The sequence below is a fragment of the Salvelinus fontinalis genome, chromosome 2 (assembly GCF_029448725.1).
Source record: "Salvelinus fontinalis isolate EN_2023a chromosome 2, ASM2944872v1, whole genome shotgun sequence".
In the NCBI taxonomy this organism is placed as follows: Eukaryota; Metazoa; Chordata; class Actinopteri; order Salmoniformes; family Salmonidae; genus Salvelinus; species Salvelinus fontinalis.
Window position 1 is genome coordinate 15131759 of NC_074666.1, and position 21595 is coordinate 15153353.

Sequence of the window (21595 nt, forward strand, 5' to 3'; positions counted from 1 at the left end):
TTTTCTGATGTAACAGTCAGTGTAGTCGTCAATGTTATACCCGAGGCGGCCCGGGAACATATCCCAGTCCACGTGATCAAAACAGTCGTGTAGCATGAATTTCCGATTGGTCAGACCAACATTGAACAGACCTTACCACGATTGCTTCCTGCTTTAATTTCTGCCTATAGGCGGGGAGGAGCAGATCTGATTTGTCGAAGGGCGTGATATGTTCTTTGATTTTGGGAATAGACGTCAGTGAGTTAAGGGGAGTTTCCAAAGTTTGGAGAATAGTTATTAAACCAGCAATTTGATGCTCCAATCCAGAGTGCCCTGTAAGACCTCTTCCAGAAGGGTGTGGAATGGATTCTGTTCTGCAGTGGAGCAACTGATTTAATATGATAATCTTGGAGGCTACACAAACATGGTAACACTAACACTTATTACCAATAACTCTCAATAGTTTCCTTCTGAACAGAACCAATATTTTTCTTTGTTCCGTTCCACTGTTCCGACCAGAAAAATAAAGTTCTGAACCCGGTTCAAACCCCCCAAAAACACACTGGGCATGAAGCGCTCGGCATTTTGTTGTTATGACATGCATTATCTGAATTAGTCCCACAGAAGTATACCTACGGAGGAGCGGCTTCTATGAAGGAACTTTAAATGTCTTTGAACTTCAGAGAGTTGGCTTAACTAACGTTGGACCAGAGCTAGCTAACGTTGGACCAGAGCTAGCTAACGTTGGACCAGAGCTAGCTAACGTTGGACCAGAGCTAGCTAACGTTGGACCAGAGCTAGCTAACGTTGGACCAGAGCTAGCTAACGTTGGACCAGAGCTAGCCCTTGATCATGACTCTCAGTTCCATTCCATTCCATTCCACATGTTTTCGAAAGCTAGACCAGAGCTAGCTAACGTTGGACCAGAGCTAGCTAGCTAACAAGCTTGTGTGTGCAGAGCGGCACCAGAATTAAAAACACATCTTACCTTTTTGTAGTTGATAAAAACCAATGTGAAATGTGACGACTGTAGTATCTTTAAAACTCCCTAGAGTCGATGTTCGCTCCCCAACGGAAATTCAATTCACTTAATTAAAAAATCCCCATAAAAATCCATCAGTTTATATTGGAGGTATCTTATTGCATTGGATACGTCTCAATCCACCCCATCCCCCGATGTCGCACTTCCGCATCTGCGGTGAAAGGTGACAGAGCTAGAGCGGTGTTTGTCAGACCATGAGACATCCCCAAAATCGGTCTTCTCACAGAATCGCCTGTATTGTTCAAACGGTTTGGCCATCAAACTATTATGACCCCTCTACAGAAAGAAGAGACTCTCACGAACACAATGGTGTTCTCTGTTGTTCTCATGTCCAGACGTGTCTCTTGTTTTTGTATCATTACATGTTTATTTATATGAAACTCTCCAACTACACCTGCTTCCTAACGCCCTGCGTCTCCATTACTGTAACTCTATGGGCCCTGGTTAAAAGTAGCGCACTACATAGGGAATAGGGTACCGTTTGGGGTTTCCTTCCCACATGAAGAACATGCTGATTGACAATGCTACTGTGTGTTTGATGCAGAAGGAATGATTATGGGTATTAATGCGTTTAGTGTATAATGACATGACATTACTCTTCCTAGTTCCTACTTCCCTCTATGAGTTCTGTGTATTGTTGCCCGTGAATGGTTTATTCACTCGGGCTGAGCGTACCACAAACTTACTTCAGCCCATTGACATACAACTTTTCCTACTTCCCTGTATCAAGTTGGTGTGTTGTTGGTTTATTCATTCAGACAAACAGACAGACTGAGTATATCAAGTAATCACTGAGTAATCAAAATCAAATCAAGTTTTATTTCAAGTGCATTTAACATTATGTACACTACTTTATTTTACTCTAGTTAATTCCCACCAGATGGGTGATGTGTAGTTTATTCCCTCCAGATGGGTGATGTGTAGTTTATTCCTCCAGATGGGTGATGTGTAGTTAATTCCTCCAGATGGGTGATGTGTAGTTTATTCCTCCAGATGGGTGATGTGTAGTTTATTCCTCCAGATGGGTGATGTGTAGTTTATTCCTCCAGATGGGTGATGTGTAGTTTATTCCTCCAGATGGGTGATGTGTAGTTTATTCCTCCAGATGGGTGATGTGTAGTTTATTCCCACCAGATGGGTGATGTGTAGTTTATTCCTCTAGATGGGTGATGTGTAGTTTATTCCTCCAGATGGGTGATGTGTAGTTTATTCCTCCAGATGGGTGATGTGTAATTTATTCCTCCAGATGGGTGATGTGTAATTTATTCCCACCAGATGGGTGATGTGTAGCTTATTCCTCCAGATGGGTGATGTGTAGTTTATTCCTCCAGATGGGTGATGTGTAATTTATTCCTCCAGATGGGTGATGTGTAATTTATTCCCACCAGATGGGTGATGTGTAGTTTATTCCTCCAGATGGGTGATGTGTAGTTTATTCCTCCAGATGGGTGATGTGTTTATTCCCTCCAGATGGGTGATGTGTAGTTTATTCCCACCAGATGGGTGATGTGTAGTTTATTCCTCCAGATGGGTGATGTGTAATTTATTCCCTCCAGATGGGTGATGTGTAGTTCATTCCCTCCAGATGGGTGATGTGTAGTTAATTCCCACCAGATGGGTGATGTGTAGTTTATTCCTCCAGATGGGTGATGTGTAGTTTATTCCTCCAGATGGGTGATGTGTAGTTTATTCCTCCAGATGGGTGATGTGTAGTTTATTCCCACCAGATGGGTGATGTGTTTACTCCCACCAGATGGGTGGTGTGTAGTTTATTCCTCCAGATGGGTGATGTGTAGTTCATTCCCACCAGATGGGTGATGTGTAGTTTATTCCCACCAGATGGGTGATGTGTTTACTCCCACCAGATGGGTGATGTGTTTATTCCTCCAGATGGGTGATGTGTAGTTCATTCCCACCAGATGGGTGATGTGTAGTTTATTCCTCCAGATGGGTGATGTGTTTATCCCCACCAGATGGGTGATGTGTAGTTCATTCCCACCAGATAATGGGATAATGTAATTGATCTGAAAGGCCAGACTCTAGACTGAGAGGGAAATACGTTGCATACCATCTTCTCTCTCCACCTACCTTATTAGGGCTTTATGCCCTGAGAAAATGCCTTGGGCTGCGTCCCAAATGGCACCCTATTCCCTATTTAGTGTGCTACTTTTGACAACAGCCCATAGGGATCTGGTCAAAAGTAGTGCACTATGTAGGGAATAAGGTTCCATAGGGATCTGGTCAAAAGTAGTGCACTATATAGGAAATAGGGTACTCTTTTGGGACAAAGCCCTTGTCTCTTTCTTGGTCAGTTCAGCTTCCTAAACAGATGGAGACCCATATCTAATACTGTCCTGGTGTCACGTTCCTGACCTATTTCTGTTAGTTTGTTGTATGTGTTAGTTGGTCAGGACGTGAGTTTGGGTGGGCATTCTATGTTTTCTGTTTCTATGTTGGTTTATGGGTTGCCTGGTATGGCTCTTAATTAGAGGCAGGTGTTTGGCGTTCCTCTAATTAAGAGTCATATTTAGGTAGGTTGTTTCACAGTGTTCGTTGTGGGTGGTTGTCTCCTGTGTCAGTGTTTGTCGCACCATACGGGACTGTTCGGTTTGTTTTTGTTCATCATCATTTTTATGTGTAGGCTATTTTCCCTGTTCGTGCGTTATTCGTGTTATGTGAGTCCGTCGTCCAGGTCTGTCTACACCGTTTGTTGTTTTGTTAGTTTATTAGTCAAGTTCGTGTTTTCGTGTTTTCTTTAATAAATTATGTCTTCAAACTCCGCTGCATTTTGGTTCAATCCCTGCTCCTCCTCTTCTGATGAAGAGGAAGAGGAAAGCCGTTACAGAACCACCCACCAAAAATCCAGAACCAAGCGGCGTGAAGTCGAGCAGTGGCCTACTACACAGGAATCATGGACTTGGGAGGAAGTATTGGAGGGTAAAGGACACTGGGCTCACATTGGGGAATATCGCCGCGCTCGTGAGGAGATGGAGGCAGAGAGAGCCCAAGAGCGGTGGTATGAGGAGGCAGCAAGGAGACGTGGCTGGAAGCCCGAGAGGAGACCCCAAAAATTTCTTGGGGGGGGGCTAAGAGGTAGTGGGCCGAGGGCAGGTAGGAGACCTGCGCCCACTTCTCAGGCTTACCGTGGAGAGCGGGAGTACGGGCAGGCGCCGTGTTACGCAGTAGAGCGCACGGTGTCTCCTGTACGAGTGCATAGCCCAGTGCGGGTTATTCCACCTCCCCGCACTGGTAGGGCTAGATTGGACATTGAGCCAGGTGTCATGAGGCCGGCTCAACACGTCTGGTCTCCAGTGCGTCTCCTCGGGCCGGCTTACATGGCACCAGCTTTACGCATGGTGTCCCCGGTTCGCCTACATAGCCCGGTGCGGGTTATTCCACCTCCCCGCACTGGTCGGGCGACGGGGAGTATTCAACCAGGTAAGGTTGGGCAGGCTCGGTGCTCAAGGGAGCCAGTACGCCTGCACGGTCCGGTATTTCCGGCGCCACCTCCCCGCCCCAGCCTAGTACCACCAGTGCCTACACTACGCACCATGCTTCCAGTGCGTTTTCAGAGCCCTGTTCCTCCTCCACGCACTCTCTCTATGGTGCGTGTCTCCAGCCCGGTGCCTCCAGTTCCGGCACCACGCACTAAGCCACCTGTGTGTCTCCAGAGCCCTGTACACACTGTTCCTTCTCCCCGTACTCGTCCTGATGTGCGTGCACTCAGCCCGGTGCCACCAGTGCCGGTACCACGCACCAGGAATATAGCACGCTTTGAGAGTCCAGTGTGCCCTGTCCCTGCTCCCCGCACTAGGCTTGAAGTGCGTGTCCTCAGTCAGGTGCCTCCAGTTCCGGCACCACGCACCAAGCCTACAGTGCGTCTCAGCCGGTCAGAGTCTGCCGTCTGCCCAACGGCGCATGAACTGCCTGTCTGCCATGAGCCTGCAAAGCTGCCCTTCTGCCATGAGCCTACAGAGCCTTCCGCCAGACAGGAGCAGCCAGAGCCTTCCGCCAGACAGGAGCAGTCTGAGCCATCCGTCTCCGCAGCGCCATCTGAGCCATCCGTCTCCCCAGCGCCGTCTGAGCCATCCGTCTCCCCAGCGCCGTCTGAGCCATCCGTCTTCCCAGCGCCGTCTGAGCCATCCGTCTGTCCCGAGCCATTAGAGCCGCCCGTCTGTCCCGAGCCGTCAGAGCCGATAGTCAGTCAGGAGCCGCTAGAGCCAGTCGTCAGTCAGGATCTGCCAGAGCCGCCAACCAGACAGGATCTGCCAGAGCCGCCAACCAGACAGGATCTGCCAGAGCCGCCAACCAGACAGGATCTGCCAGAGCCGCCAACCAGACAGGATCTGCCAGAGCCGTCAGCGAGCCATGAGCGTCCAGAGCCGTCAGCCAGCCATGAGCGTCCAGAGCCGTCAGCCAGCCATGAGCTTCCAGAGCCGTCAGCCAGCCATGAGCGTCCAGAGCCGTCAGCCAGCCATGAGCGTCCAGAGCCGTCAGCCAGCCATGAGCGTCCAGAGCCGTCAGCCAGCCATGAGCGTCCAGATCCGTCAGCCAGTCATGAGCTGTCCCTCAGCCCAGAGCGGCTATTTATTCAGAACTGCCCCTCAGTCCAGAGCTGTCTCTCTGTCCGGAGCTGCCTTTCAGTCCGGAGTTGCCCCTCTATCCTGAGCTACCTCTCTATCCTGATCTATCCCTCTGTCCTGAGCTATCCCTCTGTCCTGAGCTATCCCTCTGTCCCGGTGCTGCCCCTGGTGTCGAGGTTACCAAAAGGATTTAGTGGGGGTAAGATGAGGGTGGTCATTCATAGGGGGAAATGGAAGCTGGGATTGACTATGGTGGGGTGGGGACCTCGCCCGGAGCCTGAGCCACCACCGTGGTCAGATGCCCACCCAGACCCTCCCCTAGACTTTGTGCTGGTGCGCCCGGAGTTCGCACCTTATGGGGGGGGTTATGTCACGTTCCTGACCTATTTCTGTTAGTTTGTTGTATGTGTTAGTTGGTCAGGACGTGAGTTTGGGTGGGCATTCTATGTTTTCTGTTTCTATGTTGGTTTATGGGTTGCCTGGTATGGCTCTTAATTAGAGGCAGGTGTTTGGCGTTCCTCTAATTAAGAGTCATATTTAGGTAGGTTGTTTCACAGTGTTCGTTGTGGGTGGTTGTCTCCTGTGTCAGTGTTTGTCGCACCATACGGGACTGTTCGGTTTGTTTTTGTTCATCATCATTTTTATGTGTAGGCTATTTTCCCTGTTCGTGCGTTATTCGTGTTATGTGAGTCCGTCGTCCAGGTCTGTCTACACCGTTTGTTGTTTTGTTAGTTTATTAGTCAAGTTCGTGTTTTCGTGTTTTCTTTAATAAATTATGTCTTCAAACTCCGCTGCATTTTGGTTCAATCCCTGCTCCTCCTCTTCTGATGAAGAGGAAGAGGAAAGCCGTTACACCTGGACAATGTGGATATAGACTCATATCTAATACTGTACTGGGCAATGAGGCTATAGACCCATATCTAATACTGTACTGGGCAATGTGGATATAGACCCATATCTAATACTGTACTGGGCAATGAGGCTATAGACCCATATCTAATACTGTACTGGGCAATGTGGATATAGACCCATATCTAATACTGTACTGGGCAATGAGGCTATAGACCCATATCTAATACTGTACTGGGCAATGAGGCTATAGACCCATATCTAATACTGTACTGGGCAATGTGGATATAGACCCATATCTAATACTGTACTGGGCAATGTGGATATAGACCCATATCTAATACTGTACTGGGCAATGTGGATATAGACCCATATCTAATACTGTACTGGGCAATGTGGATATAGACCCATATCTAATACTGTACTGGGCAATGTGGATATAGACCCATATCTAATACTGTACTGGGCAATGAGGATATAGACCCATATCTAATACTGTACTGGGCAATGAGGATATAGACCCATATCTAATACTGTACTGGGCAATGAGGATATAGACCCATATCTAATACTGTACTGAGCAATGAGGATATAGACCGGAAATATATGCAAATTAATATTAATATGATTTAAATGTAGATGTTTTTTGCATTTACCATATCATATGGAGACAGAAACATAAACCTTTTACCTTATCATAAGTAGACATGACTGCAAATGATTAAATCCTTCCAATAGAAACAAAAAAAAACTATTTAGTTACGGATTGAACTTTAATTAAATGAGTTGACTCTTCAAATGGGATAATTTCACTGAACAACAAAAGGAAGGGAATATTGAATGATCCCAAATGATCCATCGCATCTCCCTTAAACATTTTCAACATACATAACATAAAATGATAGTCTAGAAACTAAGGCTTCGGTTGTCTTCCTCTCAGGCTTCCATGTCTTCTCCCTGGACCTCCTCAATGTCCACCTCCTGAACATCAGAGTTCTGAGGCCTCATCTTCACTGTCACTTTCCAACCTTGTTGAGGATGGCTTGTTGTCAGGCTCCAAAAGCCTCAAATTTGCCCGGATGGCCACCAATTTTTCAACCCTTGTAATGGTCAGCCTGTTGCGTGCTTTGGTGTGTGTTCCCAAACAAGGACCAGTTGCACTCTGAGGCGGCTGATGTTGGTGGGATTTGGAGGATGATGGAGGCAACAGGGAAAGATCCTCAGATCCACAAAGTCCCTTCCACCAGGTGGCTGATGAGATATGTTGGTACGACTGCCATATTGCATCTCCATCCCAAAGTCCTTGCTTGGAAGTGTACTACGCCAGACTTTCAAGAACCTTGCCCTCATCCAGGCCAAGGTGGCGAGACACGGTAGTGACGACACCATAGGCCTTGTTGATCTCTGCACCAGACAGGATTGCGTCGTCTGTGGACCTATTGGGGCGGTAAGCAAATTGAAGTGGGTCTAGGGTGGCAGCTGGGTGGAGGGGATATGGTCCTTAACTAGTCTCTCAACGCACTTCAAGATGACAGAAGTGAGTGATACGGGGCGATAGTCGTTTAGCTCAGTTACCTTAACTTTCTTGGGAACAGGAACAATGGTGGACATCTTGAAGCATGTGGGCACAGCAGACTGGGATAGGGATTGATTGAATATGTCCGTAAACACATCAGACAGGATGGCATTGTCTCCCTCAATCCGTGCAATGGCTACTGCTATGGTTTCAGGAGTTTCAGGCTGCTTACCACTCTCTCTCAAAATACAGCATCCAGGAGGATCCTCTTGATGGGGCTGTCCATATCGGCAGACTGTGATGTGGCCATTTCTTGGAGAGACTCCTTCCCCTCCAGGAGACTGTCAAACATGATGACATCACCACCCCAACGAGTGTTGCTGGGCAGCTTCAATGTGGTGCTCTTATTCTTCTCACTTTGCTTGGTGAGGTAGTTGCTGCTGTAACTTAATGACCCTTCACATACCTAACCATTTCCTTGGCTCTCTTGTAGAGTGTATCCATTGTTTTCAGTGCCATGATATCCTTGAGGAGCAGATTCCATGCATGAGCAGCACAGCCAATGGGAGTGATGTGAGGGTAGGACTTTAGACCAAGCAGCCTTTATGTTCGCAGCATTGTCTGTCACCAGTGCAAATACCTTCTTTGGTCCAAGGTCATTGATGACTGCCTTCAGCTCACCTGCAATGTAGAGACCGGTGTGTCTGTTGTACCTTGTGTCTGTGCTCCTGTAGAATACTGGTTGAGGGGCGGAGATGATGTAGTTAATTATTCCTTAACCCACAAACATTCAACCACCTATCAGAGATGATTGCAATACAGTCTGCTTTCTCTATGATTTGCTTGACCTTCAGACCTTCACTTGAACTCTGTTGAACTCTACATCCAGCAAATGAGTAGATAAAGCATGTCTGGTTGGAGGGGTGTATGCTGGGCGAAGAACATTCAAAAATCTCTTCCAATACACATTGCCTGTGAGCATCAGAGGTGAACCAGTTGCATACACAGCTCGAGCAAGACATTCATCAGCTCTGACTACGTTCCTCCATTGAGTCAAAAAACCTTCTGATTCCAGGAGGACCGTGAGCTGTTGCTATCGATAAGATGTCTGGTTCATCAGCTGTACATGTGATGGAAGAGTGCACTGTGCATGCAGAGGGTTGCAATTCCATTGAATTGGGGATATTTTAACCAAAATATGGGGTGATGGTAAGACAACAGGAAGGGATGATGGTAAGACTACAGGAAGGGGTGATGGTAAGACAACAGGAAGGGATGATGGTAAGACAAGAGGAAGGGGTGATGGTAAGACAACAGGAAGGGGTGATGGTAAGACAACAGGAAGGGGTGATGGTAAGACAACAGGAAGGGGTGATGGTAAGACAACAGGAAGGGGTGATGGTAAGACAAGAGGAAGGGGTGATGGTAAGACAACAGGAAGGGGTGATGGTAAGACAAGAGGAAGGGGTGATGGTAAGACAACAGGACGGGGTGGTGGTAGGACAACAGGAAGGGGTGATGGTAAGACAACAGGAAGGGGTGATGGTAAGACAACAGGAAGGGGTGATGGTAAGACAACAGGAAGGGGTGATGGTAAGACAACAGGAAGGGGTGATGGTAAGACAACAGGACGGGGTGGTGGTAGGACAACAGGAAGGGGTGGTGGTAATACAACAGGAAGGGGTGATGGTAAGACAACAGGAAGGGGTGATGGTAAGACAACAGGAAGAGGTGATGGGAAGACAACAGGAAGGGGTGATGGTAAGACAACAGGAAGGGGTGATGGGAAGACAACAGGAAGGGGTGATGGGAAGACAACAGGAAGAGGTGATGGGAAGACAACAGGAAGGGGTGATGGGAAGACAACAGGAAGGGGTGATGGGAAGACAACAGGAAGGGGTGATGGGAAGACAACAGGAAGGGGTGATGGTAAGACAACATGAAGGGGTGATGGTAAGACAACAGGAAGGGGTGATGGGAAGACAACAGGAAGGGGTGATGGGAAGACAACAGGAAGGGGTGATGGGAAGACAACAGGAAGGGGTGATGGTAAGACAACAGGAAGGGGTGATGGGAAGACAACAGGAAGGGGTGATGGTAATACAAGAGGAAGGGGTGATGGTAAGACAACAGGAAGGAGTGATGGTAAGACAACAGGAAGGGGTGATGGGAAGACAACAGGAAGGGGTGATGGTAAGACAAGAGGAAGGGGTGGTGGTAAGACAACAGGAAGGGGTGATGGGAAGACTACAGGAAGGGGTGGTGGTAATACAACAGGAAGGGGTGATGGTAAGACAACAGGAAGGGGTGATGGTAAGACAACAGGAAGGGGTGATGGTAAGACAAGAGGAAGGGGTGGTGGTAAGACAACAGGAAGGGGTGATGGGAAGACTACAGGAAGGGGTGATGGGAAGACAACAGGAAGGGGTGATGGTAAGACAACAGGAAGAGGTGATGGGAAGACAACAGGAAGGGGTGATGGTAATACAACAGGAAGGGGTGGTGGTAATACAACAGGAAGGGGTGACTGCAGGAGGGCTGTGGGGCCGTCTGTGTCAACACTACTAATCTGGTTTACTGCAGGAGGGCTGTGGGGCCGTCTGTGTCAACACTACTAATCTGGTTTACTGCAGGAGGGCTGTGGGGTTGTCTGTGTCAACACTACTAATCTGGTTTACTGCAGGAGGGCTGTGAGGTTGTCTGTGTCAACACTACTAATCTGGTTTACTGCAGGAGGGCTGTGAGGCCGTCTGTGTCAACACTACTAATCTGGTTTACTGCAGGAAGGCTGTGGGGCTGTCTGTGTCAACACTACTAATCTGGTTTACTGCAGGAGGGCTGTGAGGTTGTCTGTGTCAACACTACTAATCTGGTTTACTGCAGGAGGGCTGTGGGGCCGTCTGTGTCAACACTACTAATCTGGTTTACTGCAGGAAGGCTGTGGGGCTGTCTGTGTCACCACTACTAATCTGGTTTACTGCAGGATGGCTGTGGGGTTGTCTGTGTCAACACTACTAATCTGGTTTACTGCAGGAGGGCTGTGGGGTTGTCTGTGTCAACACTACTAATCTGGTTTACTGCAGGAAGGCTGTGGGGCTGTCTGTGTCACCACTACTAATCTGGTTTACTGCAGGATGGCTGTGGGGTTGTCTGTGTCACCACTACTAATCTGGTTTACTGCAGGATGGCTGTGGGGTTGTCTGTGTCAACACTACTAATCTGGTTTACTGCAGGAGGGCTGTGGGGTTGTCTGTGTCAACACTACTAATCTGGTTTACTGCAGGATGGCTGTGGGGTTGTCTGTGTCAACACTACTAATCTGGTTTACTGCAGGATGGCTGTGGGGTTGTCTGTGTCAACACTACTAATCTGGTTTACTGCAGGAGGGCTGTGGGGTTGTCTGTGTCAACACTACTAATCTGGTTTACTGCAGGAGGGCTGTGAGGCCGTCTGTGTCAACACTACTAATCTGGTTTACTGCAGGAGGGCTGTGGGGTTGTCTGTGTCAACACTACTAATCTGGTTTACTGCAGGAGGGCTGTGAGGCCGTCTGTGTCAACACTACTAATCTGGTTTACTGCAGGAAGGCTGTGGGGCCGTCTGTGTCAACACTACCATTCTCACCAGCAGCAGTAGCAGTGCTGCCGGGTCAGGGCAGCCACACAGAGACATGCTTCCCCAGGCGGCTACACAGCAGAGAGGTCCAGAACCATGTAACAGTAACAGAACCATGACAAGGCCAGAAACAGAACCATGACAGGGCTGGAGAGCAGAACCAGTAACAGAACCATGACAGGGCCAGAAACAGAACCATGACAGGGCCAGAAACAGAACCATGACAGGGCCAGAAACAGAACCGTGACAGGGCCAGAAACAGAACCGTGACAGGGCAAGAGAGCAGGGCCAGAAACAGAACCATGACAGGACCAGTAACAGAACCATGACAGGGCCAGTAACAGAACCATGACAGGGCCAGAAACAGAACCATGACAGGGCCAGAAACAGAACCGTGACAGGGCCAGAAACAGAACCGTGACAGGGCCAGAAACAGAACCGTGACAGGGCCAGAAACAGAACCATGACAGGGCCAGAAACAGAACCATGACAGGGCCAGAAACAGAACCGTGACAGGGCCAGAAACAGAACCATGACAGGGCCAGTAACAGAACCATGACAGCACCAGTAACAGAACCATGACAGGGCCAGTAACAGAACCATGACAGGGCCAGAAACAGAACCATGACAGGGCCAGAAACAGAACCATGACAGGGCCAGAAACAGAACCATGACAGGACCAGTAACAGAACCATGACAGGGCCAGTAACAGAACCATGACAGGGCCAGAGAGCAGGGCCAGAAACAGAACCATGACAGGACCAGTAACAGAACCATGACAGGGCCAGAAACAGAACCATGACAGGGCCAGAAACAGAACCATGACAGGGCCAGAAACAGAACCGTGACAGGGCCAGAAACAGAACCATGACAGGGCCAGAAACAGAACCATGACAGGGCCAGAAACAGAACCATGACAGGGCCAGAGAGCAGGGCCAGAAACAGAACCATGACAGGACCAGTAACAGAACCATGACAGGGCCAGAAACAGAACCATGACAGGGCCAGAAACAGAACCATGACAAGGCCAGAAACAGAACCATGACAGGACCAGTAACAGAACCATGACAGGGCCAGAGAACAGAACCATGACAGGGCCAGAAACAGAACCATGACAGGGCCAGAGAGCAGGGCCAGAAACAGAACCATGACAGGACCAGTAACAGAACCATGACAGGGCTGGAGAGCAGGGCCAGAAACATAACCATGACAGGGCCAGAAACAGAACCATGACAGGGCCAGAGAGCAGGGCCAGAAACAGAACCATGACAGGACCAGTAACAGAACCATGACAGGGCCAGAAACAGAACCATGACAGGGCCAGAAACAGAACCATGACAGGGCCAGAAACAGAACCATGACAGGGCCAGAGAGCAGGGCCAGAAACAGAACCATGACAAGACCAGTAACAGAACCATGACAGGGCCAGAAACAGAACCATGACAGGGCCAGAAACAGAACCATGACAGGGCCAGAAACAGAACCATGACAGGGCCAGAGAGCAGGGCCAGAAACAGAACCATGACAGGAACAGTAACAGAACCATGACAGGGCCAGAGAGCAGGGCCAGAAACAGAACCATGACAGGACCAGTAACAGAACCATGACAGGGCTGGAGAGCAGGGCCAGAAACAGAACCATGACAGGGCTGGAGACAGAACCATGACAAGGCCAGAAACAGAACCATGACAGGACCAGTAACAGAACCATGACAGGGCTAGAAACAGAACCATGACAGGGCCAGAGAGCAGGGCCAGAAACAGAACCATGACAGGACCAGAAACAGAACCATGACAGGGCCAGAAACAGAACCATGACAGGGCCAGAAACAGAACCATGACAGGGCCAGAAACAGAACCATGACAGGGCCAGAAACAGAACCATGACAGGGCCAGAAACAGAACCATGACAGGGCCAGAGAGCAGGGCCAGAAACAGAACCATGACAGGACCAGTAACAGAACCATGACAGGGCCAGAAACAGAACCATGACAGGGCCAGAAACAGAACCATGACAAGGCCAGAAACAGAACCATGACAGGACCAGTAACAGAACCATGACAGGGCCAGAGAACAGAACCATGACAGGGCCAGAAACAGAACCATGACAGGGCCAGAGAGCAGGGCCAGAAACAGAACCATGACAGGACCAGTAACAGAACCATGACAGGGCTGGAGAGCAGGGCCAGAAACATAACCATGACAGGGCCAGAAACAGAACCATGACAGGGCCAGAGAGCAGGGCCAGAAACAGAACCATGACAGGACCAGTAACAGAACCATGACAGGGCCAGAAACAGAACCATGACAGGGCCAGAAACAGAACCATGACAGGGCCAGAAACAGAACCATGACAAGACCAGTAACAGAACCATGACAGGGCCAGAAACAGAACCATGACAGGGCCAGAAACAGAACCATGACAGGGCCAGAAACAGAACCATGACAGGGCCAGAGAGCAGGGCCAGAAACAGAACCATGACAGGAACAGTAACAGAACCATGACAGGGCCAGAGAGCAGGGCCAGAAACAGAACCATGACAGGACCAGTAACAGAACCATGACAGGGCTGGAGAGCAGGGCCAGAAACAGAACCATGACAGGGCTGGAGACAGAACCATGACAAGGCCAGAAACAGAACCATGACAGGACCAGTAACAGAACCATGACAGGGCTAGAAACAGAACCATGACAGGGCCAGAGAGCAGGGCCAGAAACAGAACCATGACAGGACCAGTAACAGAACCATGACAGGGCCAGAAACAGAACCATGACAGGACCAGTAACAGAACCATGACAGGGCTGGAGAGCAGGGCCAGAAACAGAACCATGACAGGGCCAGAGAGCAGGGCCAGTAACAGAACCATGACAGGGCCGGAGAGCAGGGCCAAAGAGCTAGGCATGGTAGTCTTGTGTGGTATAGGTCAGAAATGGCTAGCTGCCTGCTGGTGCTTTACTGCGTTACCAGCCATTGTGATGCTCCTTCTTGGTAGGCTTTATTCAGCAGATTTGAATGTGCCAAGACATCAAGCCTCTATCCAGGCCCCTTGCTGTTCTGTGCCCCCAGCCCCCACACAACCTCTTATAAAGCCGGGCAAGAGTGCAATCCAGAATGTAGCCCAGGTTTCTGGCTAGAGTACAAGCGAGAGGGAGAAAGAGAGAGGCAGGGTGAGACCGAGAGAGAGCGAGAGAGAGAGAGAGAGAAAGAGAGAGAGCGAGAGAGCGAGAGACCGAGAGCGAGGGAGAGAAGAGAGAGAGAGAGAGAGAGGCAGGGTGAGACCGAGAGAGAGCGAGAGAGAGAGTGAGAGAGAGAGAGAGAGAGCGAGAGACCAAGAGCGAGGGAGAGAAGAGAGAGAGAGAGGCATGGAGAGAGACAGAGAGAGAGAGAGACCGAGAGCGAGGGAGAGAAGAGAGAGAGAGAGAGAGAGAGAGAGAGAGAGAGGCAGGGAGAGAGACCGAGAGAGAGGGAGAGAAGAGAGAGAGAGGGAGAGAGAGACCGAGAGAGAGAGAGAGCGAGAGACCGAGAGCGAGGGAGAGAAGAGAGAGAGAGAGAGTTAGAGGCAGGGAGAGAGACCGAGAGAGAGGGAGAGAAGAGAGAGAGAGGGAGAGAAGAGAGAGAGAGGGAGAAAGAGAGAGGCAGGGTGGACCAAGAGAGAGGGAGAGAAGAGAGAGAGATGCAGGGTGAGACCAAGAGAGAGGGAGAGAGAGAGAGAGAGAGGCAGGGAGAGAGAGAGAGAGAGAGAGAGAGAGAGAGAGAGAGAGAGAGAGAGAGAGAGAGAGAGAGAGAGAGAGAGAGAGAGAGAGAGAGAGGAATGTCAGCAACAAGAGCTCAGCTCGTCTGAAAAGCAACAAAAGGAGAAAGGGAAGAAAGCGAATAGATACCCAATCCAGACTGAAGGAGAATCGATACCCAATCCAGACTGAAGCAGAATAGATACCCAATCCAGACTGAAGGAGAATAGATACCCAATCCAGACTGAAGGAGAATTAGATACCCAATCCAGACTGAAGGAGAATAGATACCCAATCCAGACTGAAGGAGAATTAGATACCCAATCCAGACTGAAGGAGAATAGATACCCAATCCAGACTGAAGGAGAATAGATACCCAATCCAGACTGAAGGAGAATAGATACCCAATCCAGACTGAAGGAGAATAGATACCCAATCCAGACTGAAGGAGAATTAGATACCCAATCCAGACTGAAGGAGAATAGATACCCAATCCAGACTGAAGGAGAATAGATACCCAATCCAGACTGAAGGAGAATTAGATACCCAATCCAGACTGAAGGAGAATAGATACCCAATCCAGACTGAAGGAGAATAGATACTCAATCCAGATCGAAGGAGACTCGATACCCAATCCAGACTGAAGGAGAATAGATACCCAATCCAGACTGAAGGAGAATTAGATACCCAATCCAGACTGAAGGAGAATAGATACTCAATCCAGACTGAAGGAGAATAGATACTCAATCCAGATCGAAGGAGACTCGATACCCATTCCAGATCGAAGGAGAATAGATACCCAATCCAGACTTAAAGACAATAAATACCCATTACAGCATGTTGATTTTTCATCACTTTTTTCAAAGTTGTTATTTTACGTGGTTGTTATTGAAGGCCCATACTGTGGACAGTGTATTGGCACTCAGACATGCTGTCTCGCCTAACCTTGGACTGCTAGAAGAAGAGGGTTAAGGAAAGGTTAAGAGAATTTGTGTTTTTGTTCATGTCCATGGTAACCTCCCAAAGGGAACCCTCTTTCCTATGTAGTGCACTACTTTTGACCAAAGCCCTATGGGTCCTGGTCAAAAGTAGTGCACTATATAGGGAATAGGGTGTCATTTGGGAGGAAGACCATATTGATAGGTTCATTGTCTGAACCTTGGCAGCGTCTGTAGTCTTTTAAGACACTTTTAAGTTAAGCAAATCCCCCCTGGCCTTTTCTCTATTTACCACTAAGGAAGTGTAAAAAGTTGTTCCTAGGCCAACATTAAAAATAAGAATTTGTTCTTAACTGACTTGCCTAGTTAAATAAAAAATATATAAAAATATGCCTGCTTCTCTGATTATTCAAAATATTCCACGTTTTCAATTGCAATATTCTGTCAGAACGCCAATTATATACACTGAAACAAAAATATAAACACAACTTGTAACGTGTTGGTCCCATGTTTCATGAGCTGAAATAAAAGATCTCAGAAATGTTCCATACGCACAAAAACGTATTTGTCTAAAATGTTGTGCACAAATGTGTTTGCATCCCTGTTAGTGAGCATTTATCCTTTGACAAGATAATCCAACTACCTAACAGCTGTGGCATATCAAGTAGCTGATTAAATAGCATGATCATTGCACTTATACAGTCCCCACCTTGTGCTGGGGACTGTATAAGGCCACTCTAAAATGTGCAGTTCTGTCACACAACACAATGTCACAAGTGTTGAGGGAGCATGCTGACTGCAGGAATGTCCACTAGAGCTGTTGTCAGATAATTAAATGTTAATTTCTCAACCGTAAGCCAACCAAAAATGTCGTTTTAGAGAATTTGGCAGTACGTCCAACCGGCCTCACAACCACAGACCAAGTTTAACCATGCCAGCCCTATATGAAATGACTGGAGCATGTAAACTATCTGAAATGACTGGAGCATGTAAGCTATCTGAAATGACTGGAGCATGTAAACTATCTGAAATGACTGGAGCATGTAAACTATCTGAAATGACTGGAGCATGTAAACTATCTGAAATGACTGGATTATGTAAACTATCTGAAATGACTGGAGCATGTAAACTTTCTGAAATGACTGGATTATGTAAACTATCTGAAATGACTGGAGCATGTAAGCTATCTGAAATGACTGGAGCATGTAAACTATATGAAATGACTGGAGCATGTAAGCTATCTGAAATGACTGGATTATGTAAACTATCTGAAATGACTGGAGCATGTAAACTATATGAAATGACTGGAGCATGTAAACTTTCTGAAATGACTGGAGCATGTAAACTATATGAAATGACTGGAGCATGTAAACTATCTGAAATGACTGGAGCATGTAAGCTAACTGAAATGACTGGATTATGTAAACTATATGAAATGACTGGAGCATGTAAGCTATCTGAAATGACTGGAGCATGTAAATTATCTGAAATGACTGGAGAATTTAAACTTCCTGAAATGACTGGATTATGTAAACTATCTGAAATGACTGGAGCATGTAAGCTATCTGAAATGACTGGAGCATGTAAACTTTCTGAAATTACTGGATTATGTAAATTATCTGAAATGACTGGAGCATGTAAACTATCTGAAATGACTGGAGCATGTAAACTATCTGAAATGACTGGGTTATGTAAACTATCTGAAATGACTGGATTATGTAAACTATCTGAAATTACTGGATTATGTAAACTATCTGAAATGACTGGAGAATGAAAACATGTCCCGCTCAATCCCACCCCAAGGAACCTAAAGAACACCAACTGTCTGTTAGTTCAGTTTCACCAAAACCATGTAATTTCATACTAATAATGGCTGTATGGATGGTGTTATTTCCAGTAATAGTGATGACTAATTTATACAGTGTAAACAGCTTTCTGATGAGTGACAACTGTATGGAGATGACTAGATGTGTAGAGTGAAAATATATTCTTCTTTCTTCTCCAGGTTGAGGGAGGTGGAAAGGCAGACCTGTTGGAACACCCCCTGTTGCCAGGAGACCAGGTGGTTGTCATTAACGACGTGGAACTCAGTGGATTCAGGCAGGAAGCCGTCTCATTGGTCAAAGGATCCTACAAGACTCTCCGACTCACTGTTCGCAGGTAAATAACACAAACCACCATACACCTGTCATGCCGGGGCCATCTGTCCCTCTCCTTCTGTCCCTCTCCTTCTGTCCCTCTCCGTCTGTCCCTCTCCTTCTGTCCCTCTCCGTCTGTCCCTCTCCGTCTGTCCCTCTCCGTCTGTCCCTCTCCGTCTGTCCCTCTCCTTCTGTCCCTCTCCTTCTGTCCCGCTCCGTCTGTCCCTCTCCTTCTGTCCCTCTCCGTCTGTCCCTCTTCTTCTGTCCCTCTCCGTCTGTCCCTCTCCGTCTGTCCCTCTCCGTCTGTCCCTCTCCTTCTGTCCCTCTCCGTCTGTCCCTCTCCGTCTGTCCCTCTCCGTCTGTCCCTCTCCGTCTGTCCCTCTCCGTCTGTCCCTCTCCTTCTGTTCCTCTCCGTCTGTCCCTCTCCTTCTGTCCCTCTCCGTCTGTCCCTCTCCGTCTGTCCCTCTCCGTCTGTCCCTCTCCTTCCGTTCCTCTCCGTCTGTCCCTCTCCGTCTGTCCCTCTCCTTCTGTCCCTCTCCGTCTGTCCCTCTCCGTCTGTTCCTCTCCGTCTGTCCCTCTCCGTCTGTCCCTCTCCGTCTGTCCCTCTCCGTCTGTCCCTCTCCTTCTGTCCCTCTCCTTCTGTCCCTCTCCGTCTGTCCCTCTCCTTCTGTCCCTCTCCGTCTGTCCCTCTCCGTCTGTCCCTCTCCTTCTGTCCCTCTCCGTCTGTCCCTCTCCGTCTGTCCCTCTCCTTCTGTCCCTCTCCTTCTGTCCCTCTCCGTCTGTCCCTCTCCTTCTGTCCCTCTCCGTCTGTCCCTCTCCGTCTGTCCCTCTCCGTCTGTCCCTCTCCGTCTGTCCCTCTCCTTCTGTCCCTCTCCGTCTGTCCCTCTCCGTCTGTCCCTCTCCGTCTGTCCCTCTCCGTCTGTCCCTCTCCTTCTGTCCCTCTCCGTCTGTCCCTCTCCTTCTGTCCCTCTCCGTCTGTCCCTCTCCGTCTGTCCCTCTCCGTCTGTCCCTCTCCGTCTGTCCCTCTCCTTCTGTCCCTCTCCGTCTGTCCCTCTCCTTCTGTCCCTCTCCTTCTGTCCCTCTCCATCTGTCCCTCTCCTTCTGTCCCTCTCCATCTGTCCCTCTCCTTCTGTCCCTCTCCTTCTGTCCCTCTCCTTCTGTCCTTCTCCGTCTGTCCCTCTTCGTCTGTCCCTCTCCGTCTGTCCCTCTCCGTCTGTCCCTCTCCGTCTGTCCCTCTCCGTCTGTCCCTCTCCTTCTGTCCCTCTCCGTCTGTCCCTCTCCTTCTGTCCCTCTCCGTCTGTCCCTCTCCATCTGTCCCTCTCCATCTGTCCCTCTCCTTCTGTCCCTCTCCTTCTGTCCTTCTCCGTCTGTCCCTCTCCGTCTGTCTCTCTCCGTCTGTCCCTCTCCTTCTGTCCCTCTCCGTCTGTCCCTCTCCGTCTGTCCCTCTCCGTCTGTCCCTCTCCGTCTGTCCTTCTCCGTCTGTCCCTCTCCGTCTGTCCCTCTCCTTCTGTCCCTCTCCGTCTGTCCCTCTCCGTCTGTCCCTCTCCGTCTGTCCCTCTCCTTCTGTCCCTCTCCTTCTGTCCCTCTCCGTCTGTCCCTCTCCGTCTGTCCCTCTCCGTCTGTCCCTCTCCGTCTCTCCCTCTCCGTCTGTCTCTCTCCGTCTGTCCCTCTCCTTCTGTCCCTCTCCTTCTGTCCCTCTCCGTCTGTCCCTCTCCGTCTGTCCCTCTCCTTCTGTCCCTCTCCGTCTGTCCCTCTCCGTCTGTCCCTCTCCGTCTGTCCCTCTCCTTCTGTCCCTCTCCTTCTGTCCCTCTCCGTCTGTCCCTCTCCGTCTGTCCCTCTCCGTCTGTCCCTCTCCGTCTCTCCCTCTCCGTCTGTCCCTCTCCGTCTGTCCCTCTCCTTCTGTTCCTCTCCTTCTGTCCCTCTCCGTCTGTCCCTTTCCGTCTGTCCCTCTCCGTCTGTCCCTCTCCTTCTGTCCCTCTCCGTCTGTTCCTCTCCGTCTGTCCCTCTCCGTCTGTCCCTCTCCTTCTGTCCCTCTCCGTCTGTCCCTCTCCGTCTGTCTCTCTCCGTCTGTCCCTCTCCGTCTGTCCCTCTCCGTCTGTCCCTCTCCGTCTGTCCCTCTCCTTCTGTCCCTCTCCTTCTGTCCCTCTCCGTCTGTCCCTCTCCTTCTGTCCCTCTCCGTCTGTCCCTCTCCATCTGTCCCTCTCCTGTCCCTCTCCCTCTGTCCCTCTCCTTCTGTCCCGCTCCGTCTGTCCCTCTCCGTCTGTCCCTCTCCTTCTGTCCCTCTCCGTCTGTCCCTTTCCTTCTGTCCCTCTCCGTCTGTCCCTCTCCTTCTGTCCCTCTCCTTCTGTCCCTCTCCGTCTGTCCCTCTCCGTCTGTCCCTCTCCGTCTGTCCCTCTCCTTCTGTCCCTCTCCTTCTGTCCCTCTCCTTCTGTTCCTCTCCGTCTGTCCCTCTCCCTCTGTCCCTCTCCGTCTGTCCCTCTCCTTCTGTCCCTCTCCTTCTGTCCCTCTCCGTCTGTCCCTCTCCTTCTGTCCCTCTCCGTCTGTCCCTCTCCTTCTGTCCCTCTCCGTCTGTCCCTCTCCTTCTGTCCCTCTCCGTCTGTCCCTCTCCGTCTGTCCCTCTCCTTCTGTACAGTACCATATAGTACCATATGACAGTACCATATAGTACCATATGACAGTACCATATGACAGTACCATACAACAGTACCATATAACAGTACCATATAACAGTACCATATGACAGTACCATATGACAGTACCATACAACAGTACCATACAACAGTACCATATAACAGTACCATATGACAGTACCATACAACAGTACCATACAACAGTACCATATAACAGTACCATATGACAGTACCATATAACAGTACCATATAACAGTACCATACGACAGTACCATACAACAGTACCATATAACAGTACCATATGACAGTACCATATAACAGTACCATATAACAGTACCATATAACAGTACCATATAACAGTACCATATGACAGTACCATATAACAGTACCATATAGTACCATATAACAGTACCATATAACAGTACCATATAACAGTACCATATAACAGTACCATATAATAGTACCATATAACAGTACCATACGACAGTACCATACAACAGTACCATATGACAGTACCATATGACAGTACCATACAACAGTACCATATAACAGTACCATATAACAGTACCATAAG

General features: G+C 49.1%; 1 protein-coding gene across 2 annotated transcripts in view; it reads left to right on the plus strand.

Moving 5' to 3' along the window:
• Positions 1-21595, plus strand: part of LOC129812851 (protein Shroom3-like) — a 160820-nt gene that overhangs the window by 6879 nt on the left and 132346 nt on the right. For both annotated transcript variants that reach the window (XM_055864792.1, XM_055864784.1), the window contains one exon: positions 18259-18413. In XM_055864792.1, coding sequence (XP_055720767.1) covers positions 18259-18413 — 155 coding nt within the window. The remainder of the gene's footprint in view (positions 1-18258; positions 18414-21595) is intronic.